The sequence below is a fragment of the Vombatus ursinus genome, unplaced genomic scaffold, assembly GCF_900497805.2.
Source record: "Vombatus ursinus unplaced genomic scaffold, bare-nosed wombat genome assembly UNPS02014772.1, whole genome shotgun sequence".
Lineage (NCBI taxonomy): Eukaryota > Metazoa > Chordata > Mammalia > Diprotodontia > Vombatidae > Vombatus > Vombatus ursinus.
This window is the reverse complement of record NW_020954550.1, coordinates 31,111,469-31,139,354: the sequence shown is the minus strand read 5'-3', so window position 1 is coordinate 31,139,354 and position 27,886 is coordinate 31,111,469. Positions and strand designations below refer to the sequence as shown.

At 38.9% G+C, this 27,886-nt stretch overlaps 1 protein-coding gene across 1 annotated transcript; it reads left to right on the top strand.

The window, feature by feature from the left end:
- Positions 1-696: 696 nt before the first annotated feature.
- LOC114044143 (60S ribosomal protein L37-like) lies at positions 697-27,886 on the top strand. The gene is made up of 4 exons (XM_027863451.1): positions 697-1,000; positions 6,293-6,369; positions 23,440-23,493; positions 27,779-27,886. Exons 1-4 carry the CDS (start codon positions 697-699, stop codon positions 27,884-27,886), a joined length of 543 nt encoding a protein of 180 aa, XP_027719252.1.

Genomic DNA, 27,886 nt, shown 5'->3' with positions numbered 1-27,886 from the left:
GCACTGAGAGATTGCAACTTGCTCAGAGTCACACAGCCAATATGTGTCAGAGGTGGGATTAGAATCCAGGGCTTGCTCACTGTCTACTATGCCTTGCTTTTTTTCACAAGAGATATCATATAGGAAATGTACGATCAGGGAATGAAGCAGATATATAGCAACAACCAGGGATAAGTATTGTACCCATGAAATGTAAAAGGACTTAGAGAAAGGATTCCAGCATATTTGGATGGATCTTCTATGGATGATCTGTGGAAAAACATGGACAGGAATAGAATATAAACTCCTTGAGGACAGGAACAGTTAAGATTTTTGTCTTTGTGTTCCCAGTGCCTAGCATCATACCCAGTACATAGTAGGGGCTTAATAAATGCTTGTTCATTAATTGATTAACAAAAACTGCACAGGATGAAAAGGTATAGATGAGTTCCAGCCTGTACCAGTGAAGGAAATGAAGAGAGTACTCACAAGGTTGACATCATGAATCCACTGAAGTATAAATGATCCTGGATAAATAATTTCCCATCTCTGGGACTCAGTTTCCTTAACTTTAAAATAAGAGTACTGAAGTAAGTGATCTCTAATATCCCTTCCAGCTCAAAATCTATGATCCTATGAATCACCATAGTTTAGCAGAAATGATGGGTCTGAGAATAGATGGAAAGCTTTCTTTTTGGTCCTGGTGGCAGGAGGAAGATGACAAAGGGATCGTCTTCATTTGGTAAGCGCCAGAATAAGACGCACACTTTGTGCCGACGTTGTGGTTCTAAGGAATACCATCTTCAGAAGTCAACATGTGGCAAATGTGGATATCCTGCTAAACGCAAGAGAAAGTATAATTGGAGTGCAAAGGCTAAGCGACGCAACACCACTGGTACTGGTCAAATGAGGCACCTAAAAATTATCTATCACCGATTCAAGAATGAATTCCGTGAAGAAACAACACCCAAACCCAAGAGAGCAGCTGATGCAGCATCGAGTTCATCTCGAGGATTCAACTGTTTGTTAAAATAAATGTTTTAAATGAAAAAAGAAAAAAAAAAAAGAGAGAGAGAGAGAATAGATGGGAAGATAGCATAAAGTGCACTGGACATCTTGGGGTGATGAAGGTGTAAGGGAAATAAGATATCCCTAAATAGGGGAAATGGCCACAAAATAGGAACCTGGGGGAGAGGGGTCACTGAAGACAAATTTTGCTTACTTAACAATTTCCCAAAAAGCCTGATCCAGCTCAAAGGGCCATCATAAAGGCAGGTGAAGAAGCAGGTGAAGTTCAGAGTCCTTACCTCTAGGTCTATCCTTTGTCTATTTAGTTGAATATCACAAAATAATAAAAATAATAGCATGTATTAAGCACTTTAAAGTTGTTGGGTTTTTTTGTTTTTTGGTTTTGTTTTGTTTTTTTTGGTTAGGCAATGGGGTTAAGTGACTTGCCCACGGTCACACAGCTAGTAAGTGTCAAGTGTCTGAGGCCAGATTTGAAATTGGTCCTCTTGAGCAGCACCCACTGCACCACCTAGCTGCCCTGCACTTTAAAGTTTTACAAAGTGCTTTACATGTGTTAACTCATTTGATCATCACAACAACCCTGTGAGGTATTTTATTATCCCCATTTAGGTTAAATGACTTACCCAGGGTTCTGGGTAGTGTTTGAGGGAGAATTTGAACTCCAGCTTTCCAAGATCTGTATGCCACCTAGCTGCCAAGAAGACTCAAGGTCATTTGTAACAGCAGAAAAACGAAGATCTCAATGCACAAGAGACTCTCTCTAACTCCTCTGTTATGCTGACTTTGGTGGGAGAAGAGGATGAAGATATGGGTTTATATTTATATAGTGCTTACTATGATCCAAGCACTATGCTTTACAATTATTATCTAATTTGAAAAAAAAATAAAAAATAAAAAAAACCCCAATTATTATCTAATTTGATCCTCACAACAACTCTGGGAGGTAGGTGCTATTATTATCCCCATTTTATAGTTGAGGAAACTGAGGCAAACAGAAGTGAAATGACTTGTCCAGGGTCACATAGCTAGTAAGTGTCTGAGGCTGGATTTGAATTCAGGTCTTCCTGACTCCAAGCCCAGAACTCTATCCACTGAACCACCTACCTGACTTCTGGATTGCAATGAGTCTGTAATAGTGAGGACCCAAGAAAACTTGCTAAATGTCTCTAGCCTGACCTACCCACAAGAAAGGAATGAAAAGAGCAGGCATTATACATTAGTTGAAACTAATTAAAATTTTAAGACTATTTAACTAAATTAATTAAATTATCACAGAAACTACTAACAAAATGGATTTGCCACATTGCTTAGTGGAAAGAACAGTGGGTTCCAAGATGGAGGATCTAGGTTTGAGCCTAGACTCTGATGCTTCCTAGCTATGGGACTATAAACAGGTCATTTCAAGTTTTCTATCTTTAAAGGGTAAAATAATCATACTTGCACTCTGGTTGTCATTGTTGCAAGAAGTTTCCTATCAATCTTAAAGTACTAAATAAATTCAGGGATGTGCAAGTAAATGTTTAATAACCTGCTCTCCCAAAAATGTATGACATTTTAAAATTTAATCTGAATTATCAAAATTTCCTTCATCATTTTCTTAAGTCTAGACAATCAACAAGGTAACAAACCAAGCCCTGACTTGTAATGTTTCCATGGTGTAAGTGTTCACACTGAAAATTGAACAATTGGCTCTGTGAGCCGATTCAAGCTGACCCCAGCACACCACTGTAAACTATGAGCTGTTATAACAGGCAGAAGCAATGTGATATAGTGGGTAGGAGGCCAGCCTCAGAGGCAGGAAGACTGTAAGTCCAAGTCTAGCCTCCCTTATATACTAGTCCCGTGACCCGGGCAAATTGCTTCTATTGTCAGTGCCCTGGGCAAAGCTCTGAGATTAGAAAGTGCTGAGCAGTTGCCAGTCTGAATCAGTTAAGGGAATTTCTGTCTGTCTTAATAAATAAATAACAAGACATGACCGGATGGACTAGTCTAAGCTTGATATTCTGACCAACCAGGAGAAACTGGCTGCTGAAATAGAAATGATTGGACTCTTGGAGAGAAATGAAGACTCCATCTTAGAATATCAAGAAAGAGGAGAGGAAAAACAGGGTCAATTTGGCTTGCACACCAGATCTGGGAGAATAGATTTCAAAAAAATCCATAGAAAGAAGAGTTAAGATGCTGTGGACTAAAATTCTGCAAGAAAAATTAACCTAGAAGGAATGGATAGGTTTTAAGAATAAAAATACGAAAACACAAATGAAGCTATTTTAATGAAGATAAAAGGTACAATGTGGGTGCACATAGATTGACCAAATTATGTTTTATAAAGGGTGTGTATAGAGTAGGAATATAAAAGTATGACAAGATCCTACAAGAACTGTATCCTCTTCTCTTTTGGGGGGATAAAAAGATAAATTTTGGTCCAGATAAATTTTGTAGGGGTTGTAGGGAAACAGGTATATCAATGCACTGTTGGTGGAGCTCTGAATTGGTCCAGTCATTCTAGAAGGTACTTTGGAACTATGTCCTAAAAGTTACTCAACTATATCTACCCTTTGACCCAGCAGTACCACTACCATCTTATCAAAGATCAAAGGAAAAAGAAAAAGACCTACATGTACAAATATATCTATGACAATTCTTCCTGTGGTGGCAAAGAGCTGAAAACTAAGGGGTGTCGATCAGTTAGGGAATAACTGTACAAATTGTGGTATGGGGAGGTAATGGAATACTGTCATACTTCAAAGAATGATGAAAGTGATGGTTTCAGTGAAACCTTAGAACGCTTGTATAAATCGAGGCAAAGTGAAATGAACAGAATCAGGAGAACAATTTATACCATATCAAAAATATTATAAAGACAAACAACTTTGAAAGACTTAAAAACTTTTAGCCAACACAGTGACCATCCACAATCACAGAAGACAGATGATTAGGGACTACATCTAAGCTTGATGTTCTGACCCACCAGGAGAAACTGGCTGCTGAAGCAGAAATGGTTGGACTCTTGGAAAGAAATGAAGACTCCATCTTAGAATATCAAAAAAGAAGAGAGGAAAACAGGCACAATTTGGCTTGCACCCCAGATCTGGGAGAATAGATTTCAAAGAGTCCATAGCTACATGCCTACTGAAAGAGATGTCTTAGAATCAGGGAGCAGAAATATACAGATGTGTATATGATTATATATTATATATATTTGGATATTTGTGGATATATATAATGTGTGTATATATATGTATATATATGTGTGTATATTATACACACACACACACACACACATATATTTGGATATGATCAATGAGGAATTATTTTTTTTTTGCTTTACCGAATTCAGGCCCATACAAACTATATAAACCCATTCAGAAAGAACTAGCTAGTAAGTGTCAAGTGTTTGGTCTGAGGCTGGATTTGAACTTAGGACCTCCTGACTTCAGGGCCAGTGCTCTATCCACTGTGCCACCGAGCTGCCCCCATGTGGTCCTTATTTTCAAAAGAAGAGAAGTACAGTCTACAAACTATAGGGCAATTGAGCTTAAATTTTATTTGGGGCAAAATTCTAAAATGTGCTATCAAAAGAATAGATGAGTAAATATCTCAAAAAGTGATAACAAAGACCAGCCTTTCTTCACTAAGGTATAGTTATGTCAGACTAAACTCGTTTCCTTTTTTGAAGGGGTTATCAGGTTGGTAGATAAGGATAATCCTGGATTTCAACAAAACATCAACAAAAATTTAGGAAAATCAAACTTAATAGTGATAAGTATAAAGTATAGACTCAGCTAACTACATATTATTTGAAGGCTTCCTTAATGAAGACATTATCAGTGAAGGCTTTTGCAAGAGCTAGAGGAGAAGGCAGAGGACCTGGCTTCAAAGAAAGAGCAACAGGGCCAAGCCACCCAGGCAACTAAGAAGCAGCAGTGTGGTCCACAGAAAAGAACACAGACTCTGGAGTCAAAAGATCTGGGTTCAAATCCTACCATGGATACTTACTACCAGGATGGTCTTAAGCAAGACACATAAACTTCTCGGGCTTCAGTTTCCTTATTTACAAAATGAGGGTGTTGGACTGGACTGCCCCCATGGCACCCTCCCCAGTTCTAGATGTATGTATATAAACTCTATATCCATGTAAGTCCAATATGCTGGCCTTCAAAATACTTACTTCTTTCCTGACCTCTTATACCCTGATGCTTTGCTTATGTCTCACTTGGAAATTTTTCATGTTTTACTTCATTTTATGACTGTGTTCTATTTTATCACTGTTCTATCTCCTCAAGGGCACAGACTGTGTCTGATTTATTTTTTTATGTTCAACATGCCTCCCAGAGTATATTGAACATGGTATGCGTTCAATTCATCTTTGTTGAATTGAACTGAACAGGCAGAGAGAATTTCTCTCTTCTATAAGGCCTGAGTGAGATATAGGTGGGATCTATTTTAAAAAGAACTGATACATGGAAATAAAAATTGATTTTAAAAAACATAGGAGTGAAGCTTCCATTACAAAAGGATTCTTCACTTTCCCAAAGGATCCACAACAGGATTTCATTAAATATTTGGTCTTCCTAGTATATTTAAACTCATTCAGTCTACAAAGAAAAAACTATGACAAAACTCAATTTACACACACCTTTTTAAGTATCTGTTGCATCTGGTATATGGTACAACTGGACTACATGGCCAGTCCATCTATCAATAAGCCTTTCTTAAATACCTATTATGTGCCAAGTTAGAGGTAGATGGCATAGTGGGCAAAGAGGCAGTCTTGGAGTCAGGAAGACCTAGGTTTAAGTCATTCTTTTGACCCATACTGGCTGTGTGACCCTAGACAAGTTACTTAACCTTTCAGGGACCCAGGTAACAACTTTAAGACTGTAAACTGTAGAAGAGGGCCAATCTGCCTTGGTAGAAAAAGTTTCCTCACAAGTGGTCTAGATGAAAAGAAATCAGTCCCCACCTCCAACCAAAAACAAAAGGCGTTGGACAGTGTGCTACGTGCTGGGCATAAAAGATGATAAAAATGAAACTGAAATCACACCACCCAGAGAATGAAATCTCTCTCCTTTGTAATCCTCAGACCCGTGGACACACTCAACCCAAGTCAGGGTTCCTCATTTCCAGTGCGGTCAGCCACTGTCCCAGTCCCTCCACCCTCACCACCCCCACCTTGACCCTGGGGAAATGTGGAAGGGGTTGTTGGCTCCCAGTCAGCTGAAGGAACCACACTCTATTCTTTGTCACAGGTTTTGTTTACGAGGCTGTTAATCCCTGGCAGGTCACACTGTGCCCTGGCTGCCTGAGCACAAGCTACTGACTTCATGTCCTGCAGCCTGGTTGAGTGATTGCTGCAAGGTGAGACCAACAAACAGCCTTTTTAGTACATGGATATAAATCTTCCCCTCTGGGGTCCTTGGGATACCAACAGGGACACAGGCCCTGTACTTCCTAGGAGAGAAGGAGTTAATTACAATAATTCTTCCCTACTGTCATTGGCTGTTATCTTCTAACATGAGAGTCTCAGTATCCTAGTAGCCAACATTTCTGAAGGTAATATCCATTGTTTTCAGGGATTAAAATAGAACCCAAGTTACTCACGCTTCCTAGGAGAGTGGGTCAATCAATCAACAAGCATTTATTAAGTGCTTACTCTGTGACAGGTACAGTACTACGACCAGGAGATACAAAGAAAGGCAAAAACATGGCCCATGCCCTCAAGGTGCTTACATTCTAATGGGGAGGATGATATGCAAACAACTATGAATCTATACTGCTGCTGCTGCTGCTGGGGTTTGTCCTTCCTCCTCGAAAAGGACTGTGACATCAGGAAAGTGATGCCAGGAGGCACAAGTGAATTGGATTTAAGTGAGGGAGAGCCGTGCAGTCACCAGCCTTGCTTTCTCCTCCAGAGCCTTGTGCTAACCTGGTCCAGTGGTATGGGACTCCTCATAGAGGAGTCCTCATAGAGGAGTCCTCATAGAGGAGTCCTCATAGAGGAGTCCTCATAGAGGAGTCCTCATAGAGGAGTCCTCATAGAGGAGTCCTCATAGAGGACTCATAGAGATCAATGACTTATGCCTGAGTGAGAGGTGGGGCAGAGTTGGAGGGAGGAAAAGAGGGAAAGGAAGTGAGAGACTGAAAGAGAGAAAAGACAGGGGCACAGAGAGAGAGAGAGAGAGAGAGAGAGAGAGAGAGAGAGATTTCTTCAGCTCTCATCAAGCTTCAAGTAACTTAGAGCGCTTCTGGCTTCCACCTTTGAGAAAGGAGATGAAAGAGATTAAAGAGGCCAATCTCACTTCAGGTTGTTGAAAGGAAAGACTGGGAAGATATGAGAGGAGCACCCAAAGCAACTCAAACCTCTCTCCCCCCCCCTCCCCCCCTGTCCCCCCCCCCTTCCCCCCTCTCCCCCCCTCTCTCTCTCTCTCTCTCTCTCTCCTTGTTTCTGTCTCTGTCTCCCTCTCTCTCTCCCTCACCAACTCCACCCCTCATCTCACACAGGTGCAAAGCATTGATCTCCACCAATAAGGAGAGTCCCATACCAATGGGCTTTGAGACTGGGGTTACACATGCAAGATATATACACATCAGATGGAAGGTGATCTCAGACAGAAGGCCCCAGAAGCGAGGGAAGCAGGAAAGGCCTCATCCCACAAGGTGGCACTTGGGTTGAGTCTTGAGGGCAGTCAGGGAAGCCCAAAGGTGAAGGGGATTCTAGGCACCAGGGAGAGGAAAGCTAGACAACTAGACAATGTCATTTGATGTTTTCTTTCATAAATGTGTTTTTTTGTAATGTATATATATATATGTGTCTGTGGATCACAATTTAATTCAGCAGAATCTGTTTGGGCAGCAAACAGATTGTGAAGAGATCCTTTCTTCCAATTCTTCCTGCGCTGTAGGACTTCCTTTCTTGGATCTCAAAATTTTTTTTTTCTTGTTCATCCTTCGAAGACATGACACAATAGTTGCTTAGTTCTGGGGAAACCTGGTTCTCACTTCTAGAATAAGAAAAGACAAAATAATAACTGACCTTTATAGGGTTAGGAACTGAGCCTGTGATTTCATTTATACATGTACTATTGTTACATTTATGCAACACTTTAAAGTCTGAAAAATACTTTCTACATATTATGTAAAAAATCCAGAAAGGTGCAATAGCTACTATTATCCCTTGTCATTGCTGTTTGTACGTCATTCTCCAAGAGGACCAATGACATCAATAAGGAGATGTCTTGATTTGCAAATGAATTAGATATCAGTGGGACAGGCCTGTACGAAGTCACTAGCCTCACTTCTCCACAACCATCTAGGTCCAGCGGCAAGACACAGATCAAAATAACCAGAAATGGCCCCAGATGCAATGGGAGACCTTGGCCTTTTTAAACTAAGGTCTTTCCCAGGTCTCAATTTGTCTGACTCTCACCTTGTGGGATAAGGCTTTTCCTGCTTCCCTTACTGCTAGGGCCTTCCTTCTGACATCACCTTCCATCTAATGTGTATATATCTTGCATGTGTAACCCCAGTCTCAAAGCCCGCTGGTATGGGACTCTGTCCTCATTGGTGGAGATCAATACTTTCCACCTGTGTGAGCTCAGAGGTGGATTTGGTGAGAGAGAGATAGAGAGAGAGAGAGAAAGAGGAGGGAGAGAAGAGAAAGAGGGAGGGGGAGACAGAGAGAGAGAGAGATGGCGGGAAAGGGGAAAGAGATGGAGGGAGAGACAGAGACATAGAGAGAGAGACAGAAAGAGGGAGGGAGAGAGAGAGGAGGGGAGAGAGAAAAAGACACCCATTTAGTAATTAAAGCTAGGTAAGACATAAGGCCAAAAAATGGCCTCTTTTACCTAGTCAAAAAAAAAAATCAGTCTGAGAGGCGAAGACCCTCAGGGTTTCTGGCCAGAACAGAAACAATTACTATTTACACTCACTTCCTACATTATAGATGAAGGAAGGAAGGAAACAAATATTTAAATGCCTACTATGTGCTAGGTATTACAATAAGTGGTTTACAAATATCTGATCTTTGGGGCAGCTAGGTGGCACAATGGATAGAGCACTGGGCTTAGAAACAGGAAGATTCATCTTCCTGAGTTAAAATCTCATCTCATATACTTACTAGCTGGGGTGACCCTGAGCTAGTCATTTAACCTGGTTTGCCTCAGTTCCTCATCTGCAAAATGAGCTGGAGAAGGAAATAGCAAATCACTCCAGTATATTTGTCAAGAAAACCCCAAATGAGGTCAGGAAGAGTCAACATGACTCATCACTAACATCTGATCCTTATAACAACGCTGCAGTAAAAAAAAAAAAAAAAAAAAGTACTATTATTATCCACATTTTACAGTTGAGAAAAAGGAGACGGGAGGTTAAGTGACTTGCCCAGGATCACACAGCTAGTAAGTGTCTGAGGCCAGTTGGATTTGAACTCAGGTCTTTCTGATCCCAAGTTGAACATGTTACACTACCTGGCTGAAGAAAGCAGGGCCAGAGAAGTTTGGTGAATTGTTGGGAGTCACATAGTTAGCAAGTATCAGAAGTGGGACTGAAAACTAAGTCTTCCTGATTTTGAGTTCAACACACTAGCAGTTACGCTACGCTGCCTTTTTAATAAATAAGACAAGACCTTGCCAGGAAGTTTCTTATATAATGAATTAATATGAACAGGATTTTTTTTTTTTTACCTGCGGAGACTGATAATCAACTGTCTGACCATGTTTCTCCATGGAGTGAAAAGACAGTACTCCAGCTAATGTGCAACTATTTCTATGGTCCCAAAAACATTTTCAATCCCATCTCTCAGAGGATGATTGGGTTTAATACTTGATCAAAATAATTGCAGGAATCAAGTGTAATCTTCCTCAGTTTCTCTTCTCTTTACACCTTTACCCATCCTCTCATTCTTCCTGCCTGCCTCGATTTAAGAATCCTTCCATCCACCACCATCCTTTTCATCCCTGTTTCTTCCAGGATGTTGATCCATTATCCCCTTGATCAATGAATCAAGAAGCATTATTAAGCACTTACTATGTACTAAGCACTGTTCTAAGTGCTGAAAATAAGACAAAAAGCAAAACAATTCCTGCTTTCAAAGACCTTATGTTCTAACTGGGGAGGCATGTACATACACATATGCATACATATAAGTACATATTTATATATGTATTTTATTTTTGTATATATTCACATATATGTATAGGTATATTAAAATACATATATATATATATATATATATGGGGCAGCTAGGTGTTGTAGTGGATAGAGCTCTGGCCTGGAGTCAGGAGGTGAGGCTGCCTCACCAAAAAGCAAAAAAAACAAACAAACAACAACAACAATATATTTATGTATGTATATATGTACATACACACATACACATATGTGAATATATGCAAAATAAAACACATATATAAATATTTACTTATGCGTATGCATATGTATATGTACATGTATACAAATATACATGCATACATACATATATGTTACCTGGGATAAGGTAACTTGAGAGGGAGGCAATAGCATCTAGAGGGACCAGAAAAGGCTCCAGCCATGTTTGAATAAGCTAGGTGGTACAGTAGTAGATAAGAGCACTGGGCCTGGAATCAGAAAGTTTTTGGTTTTTTGTTGTTGTTCAGTCTTTTTTCAGTCATGGCTGACTCTTCATGACCCCATTTGGGGTTTTCTTGGCAAAGATACTGGAGCGGTTTGCCATTTCCTTCTCTAAGTCATTTTTCAGATGAGGAAACTGAGGCAAACAGGGTTAAGTGACTTGCCCAGAGTCACACCACTAAGAAGTATCCAAGGCCAGATTTGAACTTAGGAAGATAAGTCTTCCTGACTTCAGGCCCAGCACTCTATCCACTGAGTCACCTAACTCTAGCCAGGAAGAGAAGTTCAAATTTAGCCTCAGTCACTTAACAGCTGTTCTGAACTATATTTGCCTCAGTTTCTTCATCTGTAAAATGGGGATAATAATGGCACCTACCTCCCAGTGTTGTGATAATCAAATGAGATAATAAACATAAGACAATTAGGATAGTGTCTGGCATATAGGAGACACTATGTAAATGTTAGTAATCATTACTGGGCTTTTGTCAATGTAGAAAACTCCTGGTGTGGAAATGGACTCCACTGATAGCTCCTGATACTTCATCTGTAATTCATGGTCTTAGATCAGCCTAGAGCATTGAAGTAAGTAACTCATCTATGGTCACACAGCTAGTATGTATCAGAAGTAAGACTTGAACCAAGTCTTACTGATGCCCATCTCATCACTACCTCTCACCTGAAGAATATTGGCATTAAAGATAGGCTTTTGTGGAAGCAAGCAGCTTAAGATCATCAAAATGCCATATAATTTCTCAAATTTGATCCAGCCCAGTCTCTTCTTCTTCTATTCAATTCTCTAGGACTAGGTTATTACCCATCTGAAGACCCTATACAAGACCTATGCACTGATAAACTAATTAATCATGGAGATGGCTGTCTAATTCCATGTCATAATCTGATCAGAATACATTCCTTATGCCCTTTGTTTTTCTATTGGAGATGGGTAAACTGATAATCTTTTGAGCAGTCAAAGATCTCATTGGGCAGCTAAAGGCACAGTGTACTGGGCCTAGAGTCAAAAAGACCGGAGTTGAAATTCAACCTCAGACACTAGCTGTGTGACCCAGAGCAAACCATTTCATTTCTATGTGCCTCATTTTCCTCAACCGTAAAATGGTGATAATGACAACACCTACCTCATAGGATTGTTGTGAGGATTAAATGATAATATTTGTCAAGTGTTTAGCACAGTGCCTGTATACAGTAGGGTCTATACAAATGCTTATTCCCTTCCCTTTCATTGAGATCACAGATGCCAAGCCTCAAAGCACTAAAGATACAGGAGGCCTGTGCTTCCAGAAACTCAGAAATTGGGAGCTGAATGCTTGTTCATAGGAGGTTATCTTCTAATATATCACATCCCTGGCCATCATGCGACAAGGCTACAGGGCTGTTACTGAGCATGATTCCCACCTCACTGGATGGCTGGAACATGAATTGTTTATGATGAATATTTCCAGATAGATTCCTCTGATGCCTCCAACCTCCATTTATAGCTCTAGACCCCTTAGGTTTGTAGTGACTAGCTATAGGAGCTGAAACCACCACTCTATGTTGATTCCATATTCAGTCTTCATAGTACTCTGGAGGATGGGAGACAGGACCAAGTAGTTCTCTCCCCTTCATCATCTATCTCCTATTGGGCTCTGGAGGAGAAAGTGAGGCTGGTGACCTTGCACAGCCCTCCCTCACTCAAATCAAAGTCAATTGCAAGTCTTGTCATCATCTCCCTGATGTCATTGTCCTCATTGAGAACAGAGGACAAACCACAACCTGTGAGAAGTCCAAGCCACCTGAATAGGGTCCCAGCTGGCCAGTTCCAATTGGGCAACTCAGCTCATCCTTTTCTCCCCTCTCTTCCCCACTTTTCTCTTCTCCCCTCCCCTTTCCTCTCTCCTCCCCTTACCTGAGGATTGTCTGCCCAAAGAAAGGTAAATTTTAATGGCTGAAAGCTACCTATTAACTTGGGGTTTACTGGCTATATTTTTTTCTCAAAGACCAAGCCTTAAACCCTATTCACTCCCACTCCAGATTTCATGGATTGGAAAACAATAGGTCCCTGCCCAAGTACCACTTAATGGTTATTTTTTAGGCCCTCCAGGCTCAGAGTGAATATAAATAGTAACTTTCTCTTTTAGCCAGCAACCCTGAGGGTCTCCCCTGCCAGTTTGACTTTTTTTGTTGTTGTTGTTGAAGGAGCCATCTCGGGACAGGTAGGTGGTGCAGTGGATAGGGCACCGGCCCTGGAGTCAGGAGGACCTGCGTTCAAATCCAGCCTCATACACTTGGCATTTACTAGCTGTGTGACCCTGGGCAAGTCACTTAACCCCATTGCCTAGCAAAAAGCAAAAAAAAAAAAAAAAAAAAAAAAGGTCTATTCACTGAATGGGCTTTGCCTCACTCAAAGTGAGAACCTGAAAAGACCTTAGCTTAAAGGGGCCAAGGTCTCCCACTGCATTCTGGGCCGTGTCCAGTTGTCCTGATTGATATCTGGCCACTGGACCCAGATGTCTAGAGAAAGTGAGGCTGGTGACTTTACACATTCAAATCAAAGTTAATTGCAAGTCATGTCATCATCTGCCTGACATCATGGTCCCCTTGGAGAACAAAGGACAAATCACACACACAATCTCCTACTCATTTACTGTAGGTGGTGTTTCCCAAGGTTTTGTTCCCAACAATCTCTGATTTTATCGTCTCAAATGGTTTCTTTTATTCTCTCAGTAGTACTACCTAAGAGCCACTACTTGAATAAACATTCAATTGTCAGTCAGTTGACAAAATCAACTCAAAGTAAAAGCTTTTACCAAGATGTTAGAATAAGAATAGCTATAAAATATTTCCCCTAAAACCTGGAATTCACTCTCACAAATCTGTTTATCACTTAGCACAGTGTTTTGCACTTAGTGAGCACTTAATAGATGCTTTTTCACCCATTCAAACAAACATAAATGTCCTGAGACAAACGGAAGGTCAATTTATTCAAGCAATTACAAGGAGCTGTATATGATGTTCTAAGGTTCTAATGGGGAAGAAGAAACAAGTGACCCTTCAGAACTTTAATATCTTCAAAGGAGTGAACAGGTGTTCAGGAGGACTAGCACCTCTAGTATAAGGATCCACCTTTGGTGTCCACTTCTCATCCAACATTCACCTGAGGCTCCAAGAAGCTGTGGCATGCAGAGAGACCACACCCTAGTAAAACTATGTGAGCATGTGGGTTAAACCAAGTTAAGGGTAACCTACAAGCCTCAAACACCTCAGTGAGTTAGAAGGATGTCTACCCCAAGATGTGAAAACTTCCCCCAGAATACATACACACAAACAGTTCAGTGTGGAAATACATTAAATTCAACAGAGAAACAACTGGAGATGAGGTGGCAGGGAAGGGGGAGAGGGGTCAATTAAAAGAAAGGTTAATAGATGAGAAGGAATAGTCATAAGCAAAACAAACTTCCTGATCCTGAAAAGGGGATGGAGGAGAAAAGAAAAAAATTAGAATCTAAGAGGTGGTGCCTTAGATTGCCTCTTAGATAGCTGAGGAGTGGGTAAGCAAATTGTAGTTTATGAATGCAAGGGAATATTTTTGTGCTGTAAGAATGATGAAAAAATTTTCAGAAAAATCCTAAGTAATATGAACTGACAAAAAGTAAAGTGAACAGAATTCAAAGGACAATTTCTACAGAGACAACAACATTATAAATAAAAACAACTTTGAAAGGCTAAATAACTCTAATCAAAGCAATGACCAACAATGTCTCTGGAGGACCTATGATGAGGTATGTTACACATCTCCTGACAGAGAGTGGGGATGGACACAAAGTGCAGATGCATGCATTATTGGACATATCCACTATGTGTATTATTTTCTTTGGCTGTGATTATTTATTACAGGGTTTCCTGCCACCATTTCCTCCTTTTGCCCCTCCCCCTTTCTTTCTTTGAGTTAATTTTTAGGGTGGAGAGATTAACAGAAAAGGAGTATTAGCAGTAGTGATTCCCTGACCCCAAGATGGTTGTCATAACACCTGTAAAAATGCACAGAAGGAAATTCAGAAGAAAACACAGACAAGCAAGACAATTTTGAAAGTAATGTGTAGAATGTATTTATACTGTTTTTTAAAGCAATCTATGTAATTTTTTTCCTTTTTTTAACATCATTTACTTTCCTTTTTCTTTTTTTTAATTAATTTATTTTGAATTATCAATAATCACTTCCACAAGCTTTTGAGTTTAAAATTTTTCTCCTGCTCCCTCCCCACCTCCCTCCCAAGACGGTAGGTAATATGATATAGGCTATCCATATACATTCCTATTAATTTTCACATTAGTGATGTTGTAAGGAAGAATTAGACTAATAGGAGGAACCACCAGAAAGAGGAAACAAAACACAACAGAAGAAAAAAAAATAGCAAATAGTATGCTTCGATCTGTATTCAAACTCCATAGTTCTTTATTTGGATGTGGATAGCATTTTCCATCATGAGACCTTTAGAGATGTCTTAGATCCTTGCATTGCCAATCAAAGTTAGTCATCGCACAATGTGGCTGTTACTGTGTGCACCATTCTCTTGGTTCTGCTCACTTCATTCAGCATCAGTCCACACAAGTCTTTCCAGGTTTTTCTGAAATGAGCCTGTTCATCTTTTCTTATAGCACAATAGTATTCCATTACATTCATATGCCACAACTTGTTCAGCCATTCCCCAATTGATGGGGAAATCCTCAATTTCCAATTCTTTGCCACCACGAAAAGAGCTGCTATAAATATTTTTGTACATGTGGGTCCTTTTCCCATTTGTATGATCTCTTTGGGATATAGCCCTAGAAGTGCTATTGCTGGGTCAAAGGGTATGCACAGCTTTATAGTCCTTTGGGCATAGTTCCAAATTGCTCTCCAGAGTGGTTGGATCATTTCACAACTCCACCACCAATACATTAGTGTTCCAATTTTCTCACATCTTCCTCAACATTTATCATCTTGGTTTGTCATGTTGGCCAATCTGATAGGTGTGATGTGGTACCTCAGCGTTGTTTTGATTTGCATTTCTCTAATCAATAGTGATTTAGAGCATTTTTTCATATGACTATAGATGGCTTTAATTTCTTCATCTGAGAACTGCCTGTTCATATCCTTTGACCATTTATCAGTTGGGGAGTGACTTGTATTCTTATAAATTTGACTTAATTCAGATTTGTATATTTTATATTTAATATATAGTATATATATTATGTATAATATATTTTAAGAATATAATTTAGTAATGTTCTATAAATTACCAAGTGATATTTTTAAAATACAAATCTGAAAAGGACCCACATATACAAAAATATTCATAGCAGCTCTTTTTATGTTGGCAAAGAATTGGAAATTGAGAGGATGCCCATCATTTGGGGAATGGCTGAACAAGTTGTGGTATATAAATGTAATGGAATACTACTGTGCTATAAGAAATGATGAACATAGGGGCAGCTAGGTGGTGCAGTGGGTAGAGCACTGGCCCTGGAGTCAGGAGGACCTGAGTTCAAATCTAGCCTCAGATACACAACACTTACTAGCTGTGTGACTCTGGGCAAATCACTTAACCCCGTTGCCTAGCCAAAAAAAAAGAAATGATGAACAGGCTGACTTCAGAAAAACCTGGAAAGACTTGTATGGACTGATGCTGAGTGAAGTGAGCAGAACCAGGACAATGTACACAGTAACGGCTACGTTGTACGATGACTAATATTGATAGACTCAACCCTTCTCAGCAATACAAGGATCTAAGACATCTCCAAAGGCCTTATGATGGAAAATGCTATCCACATGCAAAGAAGGAACTATGGAGTTTGAATGCAGATCAAAGAATACTATTTGCTTTTTTTCTTCTTCTACTGTGTTTTGTTTCCTCTTGTAGCCTATATCAGATTGCATGCAGTCTTGGGGAGGGGGGTGGGTAGGAAAGGGGAGAAAAATTTAAAACTCAAAAGCTTATAGAAGTGATTATTGATAATTCAAAATAAATTAATTTTTTAAAAAAAGAAAAGATACAAATCTGATTGACCAATTTCCTTCACCACTGTAAAATCTTCAGTGGCTTCCTGTTGCCTCTAGGATAAAATACAAAATCTTAAGCCAGGCATTTAAAGCCTTCTATAATCTGATGCCCATCTGCCTTTCCAGCACTATTTCATGTTACTCACCTTCACACACTTTGTTCAGCTCTTCCTTAGACAAAACATTTCACCTCCAACTCCAGTGCCTTTGTGCAAGTAGTGCCATATGCCCCCATATCTGGACTGTATTTCCTCATCTCCTCTTCTAAGAATCTCTAGTTTTCTTCAAAACACAGCTTACACAGCATCTTCTCCATGGGCCTGTCATTCCCGTTATTAGCACTCTCCCTCTTGAAATTACTTTGTATTATTTTTTATCTCTTTATTTACTTGCATAGGGCAGCGAGATGGCACAGTGGATAAAGTGCCAGGCATGCAATTAGGAAAACTCATCTTCCTGAGTTCAAACCCAGCCTCAGTATTTAATAGCTCTGTGACCCTGGGCAAGTCATTTAAACTTGTTTGCCTCAGTTTCTTCACCTGTAAAATGAACTGGAGAAGAAGATGGCAAACTACTCCAGTGGCTTTGCCAAGAAAACCCCAAAAAATGTTCACAAAGACTCAGATACGACTGAAAAATGACCAAATAAAAAGAACTAACATCAAAGAGTTGAAGTGACTTGCCTAGAGTCACACAGAAAAGTAAGTGGCAGAGGCAGGATTCAAACCCAGATCCTTTGATTCCAAATTTTGAGCTCTTTCCACTCTGCCATGAGCCTCCCTGATATTACCAGCTCTCTGTTGGCTAGCTCCATTTGGGACAGAGATCCAAAGGTACCTTAAATTCAACATGTCCAAGAAGTATTAGTTATATTTTTTCCAAAACCCATTCCCTCCTCCAACCTTCCCTTGGTACCACCATCCTTTTGCAACCTTGACATCATCCTTGACTCCTCTTTTTTCTCTAATCTCTGTATCAGTACAGGTTCCAGGTCTTAATAATCTTACCTCCACAATATCTCTTGAAAACAATCATACTGTCTTTACTCACAGCCTCTAATTTAATTAGTTCAGGCCTTTGTTTTTATCTCATCTGGATTATTCCAATAATTTTAATTGGTTTCCCTACTTCCATCCTTCCCCTCTTCAATCTGTTCTCTACACAGTTGCCAAATTGATTTTTTTGAGACTGGTTCTCCCTATCATGCCCAAACTGGAACTGCAGCAGCTACTCAAAGGTCTGACCCCAGTGCCAATCAGTACAGAAACTTTACCTTGTTCAATTTTTTCTGACCTAGGCTGGTTCACCCATCCTTAAGTAGTACTGGATTTAGTGCAGACACCCAAATTTGCTTTAGCCCTGTTGAAGCTTAGAACTCTCCTAAACTTGAATCAATCCACTAGATTCCCCTAATAGCAGGAATTAATAGGATGCACCACTGTGCCCTACCAAATGATATTCTTTTTTTTTATTAATTTGATTTATCAACAATCACTTCCATATACTTTTTGAGTTTAAAATTTTTCTCCCCACCACTGTTCTCAAGACAGTGCACAGTATGATATAGGCTATATATTTACATTCTTACTAAACATATTTTCAGATTAATGATGTTGTAAGTAAAAGAACCAATAGGAGGAACCACAAGAAAGAAGAAATAAAACAAAAGAAAAGAAATAGCGAACAGTATTCTTGGATCTGTATTCAAATTCCATAGTTCTTTCTTTGGATGTGGATAGCATTTTCCATCACAAGGTCTTTGGAAATGTCTTAGATCCTTGTATTACTGAGAAGGGTTAAGTTTATCAATATAAGTCATCGCACAACGTGGCTGTTGTGTACAACGTTCTCTTGGTTCTGCTCACTTCACTCAGCATCAGACAGTACAAGTCTTTCCAGGTTTTTCTGAAGTCAGCCTGTTCATCATTTCTTATAGCACAATAGTATTCCATTACGTTCACATACCACAACTTGTTCAGCCATTCTCCAATTGATGGGGAAATCCTCAATTTCTAATTCTTGGCCACCACATATAGAGCTGCTGTAAATATTTTTGTACACGTGGGTCCTTTTCCCATTTTTATGATCTCTTTGGGATATAGCCCTAGAAGTGCTATTGCTGGGTCAAAGGGTATGCACAGTTTTATAGTCCTTTGGGCATAGTTCCAAATTGCTCTCCAGAGTGGTTGGATCATTTCACAACTCCACCACCAATACATTAGTGTTCCAATTTTCTCACATCTTCCTCAACATTTATCATCTTGGTTTGTCATGTTGGCCAATCTGATAGGTGTGATGTGGTACCTCAGGGTGATTTTGATTTGCATTTCTCTAATCAATAGTAATTTAGAGCACTTTTTTCATATGACTATAGATGGCTTTAATTTCTTCAACTGAGAACTGCCTGTTCATATCCATTGATATGACTTGTATTCTTTTTTCTTTTTTTTGCAGGGCATCACCACACCGTTATGGTTGAGTTTATCATGGAGGCTAAAGAGATTTTTAAAAAAATTTTTTTTTGACTTGTATTCTTATAAATTTGACTTAACTCTCCATATATTTTAGAAATGAGGCCCTTATCAGAGACATTGGTTGTAAAACAGTTCCCAATTTTCTACTTTCCTTCTAATCTTGGTTGCATCGGCTTTGTTTGTACAAAAACTTTTCAATTTAATGGAATCAAAGTTAGCCATTTTGCTTTTCTGTAATGTTCTCTATCTCCTGTTTGGTCATGAATTCTTCTGCTCTCCATTAATCTGATAGGTAAACTACTCCTTGCTCTCCCAGTTTGCTTAGAGTATCAGCCTTTATATCTAAATCATGAACACATTTTGACTTTATTTTGGTATATGGTGTGAGATTTTTATCTATGCCTAGTTTCTGCCATACTCTTTTCCAGTTTTCCTAGCAGTTCCTGTCAAAGAGTGAGTTTTTATCCCAGAAGCTGGGGTCTTTGGGTTTATCAAATAATAGATTACTATAGTCATTGACTACTATGTCTTGCATACTTAACCTAATCCACTGATCCACTACTCTATTTCTCAGCCAGTACCAAGCAGTTTTGATGATGGCTGCTTTATAATACAATTTAAGATATGGAATGGCAAGGCCACCTTCCCCTGCATTTCTTCTCATTAGTTACTTTGATATTCTGGACCTTTTGTTATTCCAAATGAATCCTGTTGTTATTTTTTCTAACTCTATAAAATAATTTTTTGGTAGTTTGATTGGTATGACACTGAATAAGTAAATTAGCTTAGGTAGAATTGTCATTTTTATTATTTTAGCTTGGCCTACCCATGAGCAACTGATATTTTTCCCAATTATTTAGATCTGACTTTATTTGTGTGAAAAGTATTTTGTAATTGTGTTCATATAGTTCCTGGGTTTGTTTCAGTAGGTAGACTCCTAAATATTTTATAATGTCTACAGTATCTTTAAATGGAATTTCTCTTTCTATCTCTTGCTGTTGCGCTTTGTTGGTAATACATAGAAATGCTGATGATTTATGTGGGTTTATTTTATAGCCTGCAACTTTGCTAAAGTTGTTTATTATTTCAAGTAGTTTTCACTTGTTTCTCTAGGATTCTCTAAGTATATCATCATATCATCTGCAAACAGTGAGCTTTGGGGCAGCTAGGTGGCGCAGTGGATAGAGCACCAGCCCTGAAGTCAGGAGGACCTGAGTTCAAATTGGGCCTCAGACCAAACACTTGACACATACTAGCTGTGTGACCTTGGGCAAGTCCCCAAATGCCTCACCAAAAAAAAAAAAGAAAAAAAGAGTGAGCTTTGTTTCTTCTTTGCCTATTCTAATATCTTCAATTTCTTTTTCTTCTCTTATTGCTAAAGCTAACATTTCCGGTATGATATTGAACAACAGTGGTGATAATAGACATTCTTATTTCATCCCTGATCTTATTGGAAATGCTTCTAGCTTGTTCCCATTACATATGATGCTTACTGAAGGTTTTAGGTAGTTGCTATTTATTATTTTAAGGAAGACTCCATTTATTCCTATGCTCTCTAGTGTTTTTTAATAGAAATGGGTATTATATTTTGTTAAAAAAAATAATTTTCTGCATCTATTGAGATGATCATGTGGTTTCTGTTAGTTTTGTTGTTGATATGATCAATTATGCTGACAGTTTTTCTAATATTGCACCAGCCCTGCATTCCTGGTATAAATCCTACCTGGTCATAGTGTATTATTCTTGTGATGAGTTGCTATAATCTATTTGTTAATATTTTATTTAAAATTTTTGCATCTATATTCATTAGGGAAATTGGTCCATAATTTTCTTTCTCTGTTTTGACTCTTCCCAGTTTAGGTATCAACACCGTATTTGTATCATAAAAAGAATTTGGTAAGACTCCTTCACCTATTTTTCCAAATAGTCTATATAGTATTGGAATTAATTGTTCTTTAAATGTTTGATAGAATTCACTTGTAAATTCATCTGCCCTGGAGATTTTTTCTGAGGGAGTTCATCAATGGCTTGTTCAATTTCTTTTTCTGCGATGGAGTTATTTAAGTATTTTACTTCCTCTTCTATTAATCTGGGCACTAAAAAGCACCATAGACAATGAAGTAATATCATTACTAAACATATATGCACTAAATGGTGTAGCATCCAAATTCTTAGAGAAGTTCAAGGAGTTACAGGAAGAAAGAGACAGCAAAACTATACTAGTGGGAGACCTTAACCTTCCCCTCTCTGGACTAGATAAATCTAACCACAAAATAAACAAGAAAGAAGTTAAGGAAGTGAATAGAACATTAGAAAAGTTAGGTATGTATGATAGACCTCTGGAGAAAATTGAATGGGGATAGAAAGGAATATACTTTTTTCTCGGCAGTACATGGCACATACACAAAAACTGACTAGGTACTAGGGCATAAAAACCTCACAATCCAATGCAGAAAGGCAGAAATAGTAAATGCATCCTTTTCAGATCATGATGCAATAAAAATTATATGTAATAAATGGCCATGGAAAGATAGACTAAAAAATAATTGGAAACTAAATAATCTAATCCTAAAAAATGATTGGGTCAAACAACAAATCATAGAAACAATCAATAACTTCATTCAAAAGAATGACAATAATGAGACAACATACGAAAACTTATGGGATGAAGCGAAAGCAGTTCTTAGGGGAAGTTTTATATCTCTAAATGCTTACATGAATAAAATAGAAAAGAGGAGATCAATGAATTGGGCATACAACTAAAAAAAACTAGAAAAAGAACAAATTAAAAATCCTCAATTAAACACCAAATTAGAAATATTGAAAACCAAAGGAGAAATTAATAAAATTTAAATTAAGAAAACTATTGAATTAATAAATAAAAATAAGAGCTGGTTTTATGAAAAAAAAAACCAATAAAATAGATAAATCTTTGGCTAATTTAATTTAAAAAAGAAAGAAGAAAACCAAATTACCAGTATCAAAAATGAAAAGGGTGAATCCACCACCAAGGAAGAGGAATTAAAACAATAATTAGGAACTATTTTGCCCAACTCTATGCCAATAAATTTGGCCATGTTGGTGAAATGGATAAATATTTACAAAAATATAAACTGCAATCAATGTAAATTGAAAGCATAGTTTCATATAGAATCCACTTTTTGTGTTCTTTTCTGTGTATGGAAATACTTTTTTCTGATGATTAAATTCAAAATAAAAAATTAAAAAATTGGTAAGCATGTTTCTTCTATGTTACTTAAAGATGGGAGTAGGGAATTCCTTGTATAGGTACAAAATGATGCACTGAATTATTTCTTTTTTTGTTTTGTTTTGATTTTTTTTTTAAATTTTTAACATGTGTTCTGAATTATTTCAATGAACTGTTTGTGTTAGGCAACATTAGGAATATATCTTTTTTTTTTTTTGCTAGGCAATGGGGTTAAGTGACTTGCCCAGGTCACACAGCTAGTGTCAAATGTTTAAGGCTGGATTTGAACTCAGGTCCTCCTGACTCCAGGGCCGGTGCTCTATCCACTGTGCCACCGAGCTGCCCCTTTTTCTTCTTTTTTTAAAGTAGAAGTTAGTCCATCAGCCACCACCTAGGTAGCTGATTGCTTTCAGAAACAGTCTAACTATGGGTACAGCATCTTACTTGATTTAATACTTCATTCGTAAGTTGAAGTGGAATCTTGGACAATACTGCAGCTGCCCAGGGTGATTAGGATCCAGTCAGCATCCCTAAGCAAGGGTTTGGTTGCTCATAGAACCTTGGCTTGGCTAGGGAGGATTTGCTGATGTTGGACTGGATCATAGGCAGGCCTTTCCTTTGACCTACTTCAGTTCTACAGTGTAGGAAAGAGACGATCCAGAACATTCACAGAATCTCACACTGCTGGCTGAGCCTTCCTATTAAAAAAAAATAGTTTAAGAGTTTTATCATGGTTTCAGTTGTTTTGCTTACTTGCCAGCTGTTCACCCTTCATCTTTGAAGAGGATCAATGACATCACGGAGTGATCTCATCACTTGCCTATGCATTGGATTTAAGTGAAGCAGAATTGTGCAAGACATCAGCATCCCTCTCTCTTCCAGAATCTTCCAAATGTCACGATGACTGGCAATGGCCCAGGATGCAGTGGATCTAAGAGCTTCACAGCACCTGCTTCAGCCAACTTCATGGCTGTTGGGACAAATTGTTCTTAACACCTCCAAAGGGGGAAGTCTTCACATGCTTGGGGTTGACACTCCCCTGACTCACCAATGGGTTTGAGGCTTGTAGGTTACTCTCAACCTTGTTTAATCCACCTCCTTAGATGGTTTTATCAGGGTGTAGCCACTGTGCATGCTACAGCCTCTTGGAGCCACAGGTGAGTGTTGGATGAGTAGACATCAAAGGTGGATGAGCAGCCCTGAAAAGAGCTCAGTAATCCCTCACACCAGAGGTGCCCATCCTCTTTGAACAATAAAAAATGAACTACCATGGATCTTGTACTTTTATGCATATGTTCACACTTAAAAAATGCTTTGTTGAAAGCACTTGTAACCATACTAGATTCCTTTTAACTTAGCTTCCCATAGAAATGAATGCTCAAACCACTTGTAGTATAATTTTCCAATTCTGATTACATAGCTCAAGTATTTAGGGCAATTTGTACTAAAGAGATCATGAAGTCTTAGAACTGTGTTAGACAAAATTATTTCTCATTCTGATGAACAGTTTTAATCTCCACTAGCTACCATGTTAAATATGAAACATTTAGGTCTGGCTGATTCTTTCAACTTTTTTTAATACCCAAAATTATCTCTTTAGAGTCCATTAGCAAAATGGCTTTTATGAGAAATAATCAATGTCATTTTAGGCCTTGAGGTTGTCAGCTGGTAGAAGGTAGGAAATGTATTTATCTTTTTATGTAATACTCTATTAAAAATTCTCTTCTGAAAGAAAAACCATATTAAAGGTGTTACAAAATGAAACAAGTCCAGAATACAAAAAATTAAAAATAAATAAAATCTAGCATCTAGATCTTTTCACATCTTTTCCCAACTCTATCTTCTTCTCCATATCCTTGAAATGATTAAAAATGGAATCATTAAGTGATTAAATAATAAAATGATTTTTAAAACTGGATAAAAGTAAGTCATAGAGCCATACTCAAGCTCTGGTCTCAGCCTTGCTAATACTAGCTCAAATTCTCCATGGATCTGTCATCTCAAAGATGCAGATGTTCTCGTCAATGATGCAGATCGCTGCCTATCCATCCCTGCTCCTGGAATGTGACTGTAGTCCATGTCCGCCTTAAATTCACTATGGAAGTCCAAACACTGGAATGGGATGGGTGGGGAGATTTCCTGACATTCTAAGGGTCCACTGAAGCTGAAGCTTAAATGCATTGGCCATAAAATGGGAAGCTAGGACTCATTACAGAAGACCCTGATGTTGGGAAAGATTGAAGGCAAAAGAAAAAGGAGATGACAGGAGATAAAAAGGGCAGATAGTGTTGTCATGGAAGCAATGAACTTGAGTTTGGACAGACTTCAGGAGATAATGGAGGATAGAAGGGCCTGGCCGGCTTATGATCCATGAGGTCACAAAGAGTTGGACACAACTGAACAACTAAACAATAAAAATACAAAGGAGTTTTGCAAGTTGTCCCTAGTCGTTCTGCATGGGGTCAGAGTTCACAATTACTTCAAATGTTTTGGCCAGTTATTAACAAACAATTAAAATCAGAGGGTGATAATTAGCCAACATCACTTTTTGAGGCATCCTAATCTGCAATTGGGTGAAACAGAGTGACACCTAGTGTCATTAAGTGATCTGACAATATCTCTACAAAATTATTAAAGACTTTCTTTTACTCCACTGACTAGGACAAGGGTCCTTAACCTTTTCTGTGTCAAAGACCCCTTTGGCAGTCTGGTGAAACCTAAGAACCCCTTGGCAGAATCAGGTTTTCATAATGAAAGGAAATGCTAAATTTAAATTAGAGGTGAGTGAAAATAAAGATGTAATTTTTCTCCATCCTAGATCACAGAACCCAGACTGTTCTAGAAGCTATTATTATACAGGGAAGTAGTTTGTTGTTGTTGCTGTTGTTTTCTGTCACGTCCAATTCTTCATGATTCCTTCTGGGGTTTTCTGGAATGGTTTGCCCTTTCCTTCTCCAGTTCATCTTACAGATAGGAAACTGAGGCAAACAGGGTTAAGTGACTTGCCTAGGGTCCCATAGCTAATAAGTGTCTGAGGCCAGATTTGAAGTCAGAAAGATGAGTCTCTCTGACTTCAGGCCCAGTGCTTTATCCACTGCAAAACTTTCGCTTAATTTTAAGTAAGAGCTTTTTAAAATTTTCATCATTTTACCTCAGGTACTTATCACAATAGTCACATAAGAAGGCAGTTAGTGGCTAAACTAACTGTATGGAGAAAGAACAAATAAAATCCATCCCTGGGAGAGATAAAGTGAGCTAATCAACACAGACTTAGAAATACACAGGGACTGCCAAGAGGTAGGAAGGGCTTCCTGCTCTAGCAGCCTTAGCAGCCTGGAAAGGGATGGGGTCTGCTATGGGATGGGTGGTCTCACAAGGTTGGATCCAGTTCAAGACAGGGCCTCCACAGAACCACATATGTGGGCCTTAGTTCTCACATTCCTTTAGGATGCAGGCTCTGGAGAGACATCTGGGGGATAATTGTTAGAACTGCTTGTATCTTTCTCAGAGATGAAAATCTGGTCTTTGAGCTGATGTAAAAAGGCAGAAAAAGTAAATATATCCTCTATAGACCATAACACAATAAAAATAGTCATTAGTTGAAGGACTGCAAACAAAAGTCATAGATCTAAATGTAGCCTTAACAGTGAAATTCTAAATAAAGAGGGGGATTCATAGAAACAATAATTATGTGAATATAACCCCAATTCCAAAGCCAATTTGTATGTGACTCTCTATTTTTGGAGATCAATGTCCCACATCTGTGTGAGGGAGTTGAAGATCAGCAGAGTTACCTTGATGAAAGAGAGTTCTCTATAGGTGTGTGGCATTGATCTCCACCAATGACAGAGTCCCATATGAATGGGCTTTGGGATTGGGGTGATATTAAAAAAAAATTATGAAATAACATACCAAAGTTTCTAGGATGCCATTAACAGCTATGGGGTTGAGGCGGGGGTAGAGAATCATATACCTATAAACAAACATTTGCCTCAAAATCTCCTCCCTGGGTCCATTCCTCCAGATGCCAATTGCCCTCAGTATTTCCAACTCTTCCCATTCCTGAGGTAGAACAAATGGTCTTTTCATGCACCAAATCCTACCAACCCAGGACGTGGTCCCCATCTCCCTTAATAGAATATCTCTTTACGCCCATAGAAGCATTTATCAATAGATTCTCTCCTTCCACCAAGTAAGTAACCAAAGTAAGGCCTCCTTCTTTTTCCCTTCTTTTCAATCCTTCCCCTCTTCTCATCTACTTCTCTGTAGGCTCATCTTTTTGTAAGAAACCACAGGGGTCACCTTCCCCCTCATGGCTAGCCCTTGATTTGACCCAGGCACATCACCGGCTCTCCTCTATCCCACTGCTCCCCTCCCCACTTTCATGTACCCTCCCATTCTGTAAGGTAGTCCCACACACACACACACAAAATCGATTCCCAGGGGCAACTAGGTGACGCAGGGGATAGAGCTCTGGCCTTGGAGTCGGAAGGACCTGAGTTCAAATCTGATCTCAGATACTTGACATTTGACAGACACACTTACCAGCTGTGTGACCCTGGGCAAGTCACTTAACGCCCCAGTTGCCTCACCAAAAAAGCAAAAAAAAAAAAAAAAACCCAAAAATCTATTTCCTGATAAGCAGGGTGTCACCAGGTTCTGTTCATCATGCCACATGCCCACCTCTCAACTATAAACTTAACCAATTTCTACCTTCAATCCTGCCTGTTTATGTATTTAAAAAGTCTTTTATTATCAGAGTGGAAATCTTGATTTCTTCATATTAGGACTGTCCAATCAATTTTGAGCTTTCTGTAGATTCATTCATCTCCAAGTTGTACTCTGGATATTCTGTATTTTGTGCCAGGCCCTTCCCACCCCACTCACCCATTTCTCACTCTTTTTGGCTTCCTTTTATGTATTACTTTCCCCATTAGACTCTAAGCATCCAGAGAGCAGAGACTGTCTCTCTTTTTGCATTTATATTCACAGTACTAAGCACAATGTAAGTACTTAGCAGTAGGGCCTGGAGTCCAGAAAAACTCATCTTCCTGACTTCAAATCTGGCCTCAGACATATACTAGCTGTGTGACCCTGGGCAAAGCACTTAACCCCATTTGCCTCAATTTCCTCATCTATAAAATGATCTGGAGACATAAAGGGCAAACCACTTCAGTATCTTTGCCAAGAAAACCCCATATGGGGTCAGACTCAACAACTTGTATATACTTAAATGTCTCAATAACAGGTCTCCTCCAATCCGACTAGAGTGATTAAAGTCTTTGCATTCTCAATTCTTTTGTTTAGTTCAGTCTACCCTGAGCCATCACTTAACAAAAGATTGGGCTGCAGATTGTTTGATTGATTAAATCAAGTCAAGTCTGGAGGACCTTTTTGTCAGTCAATTAAACTAATCAATGAACAAGTCTTTATTGAGCCTAGCAGCATATTTACCAAAAGGCTGAATCCTTTTGGATTTGGATTGGAGCACTTGGAGCCCAGGACCCTGAAGATGTGAAGCTTTCCTTCCCTTGGAGCCCAGGACCCTGA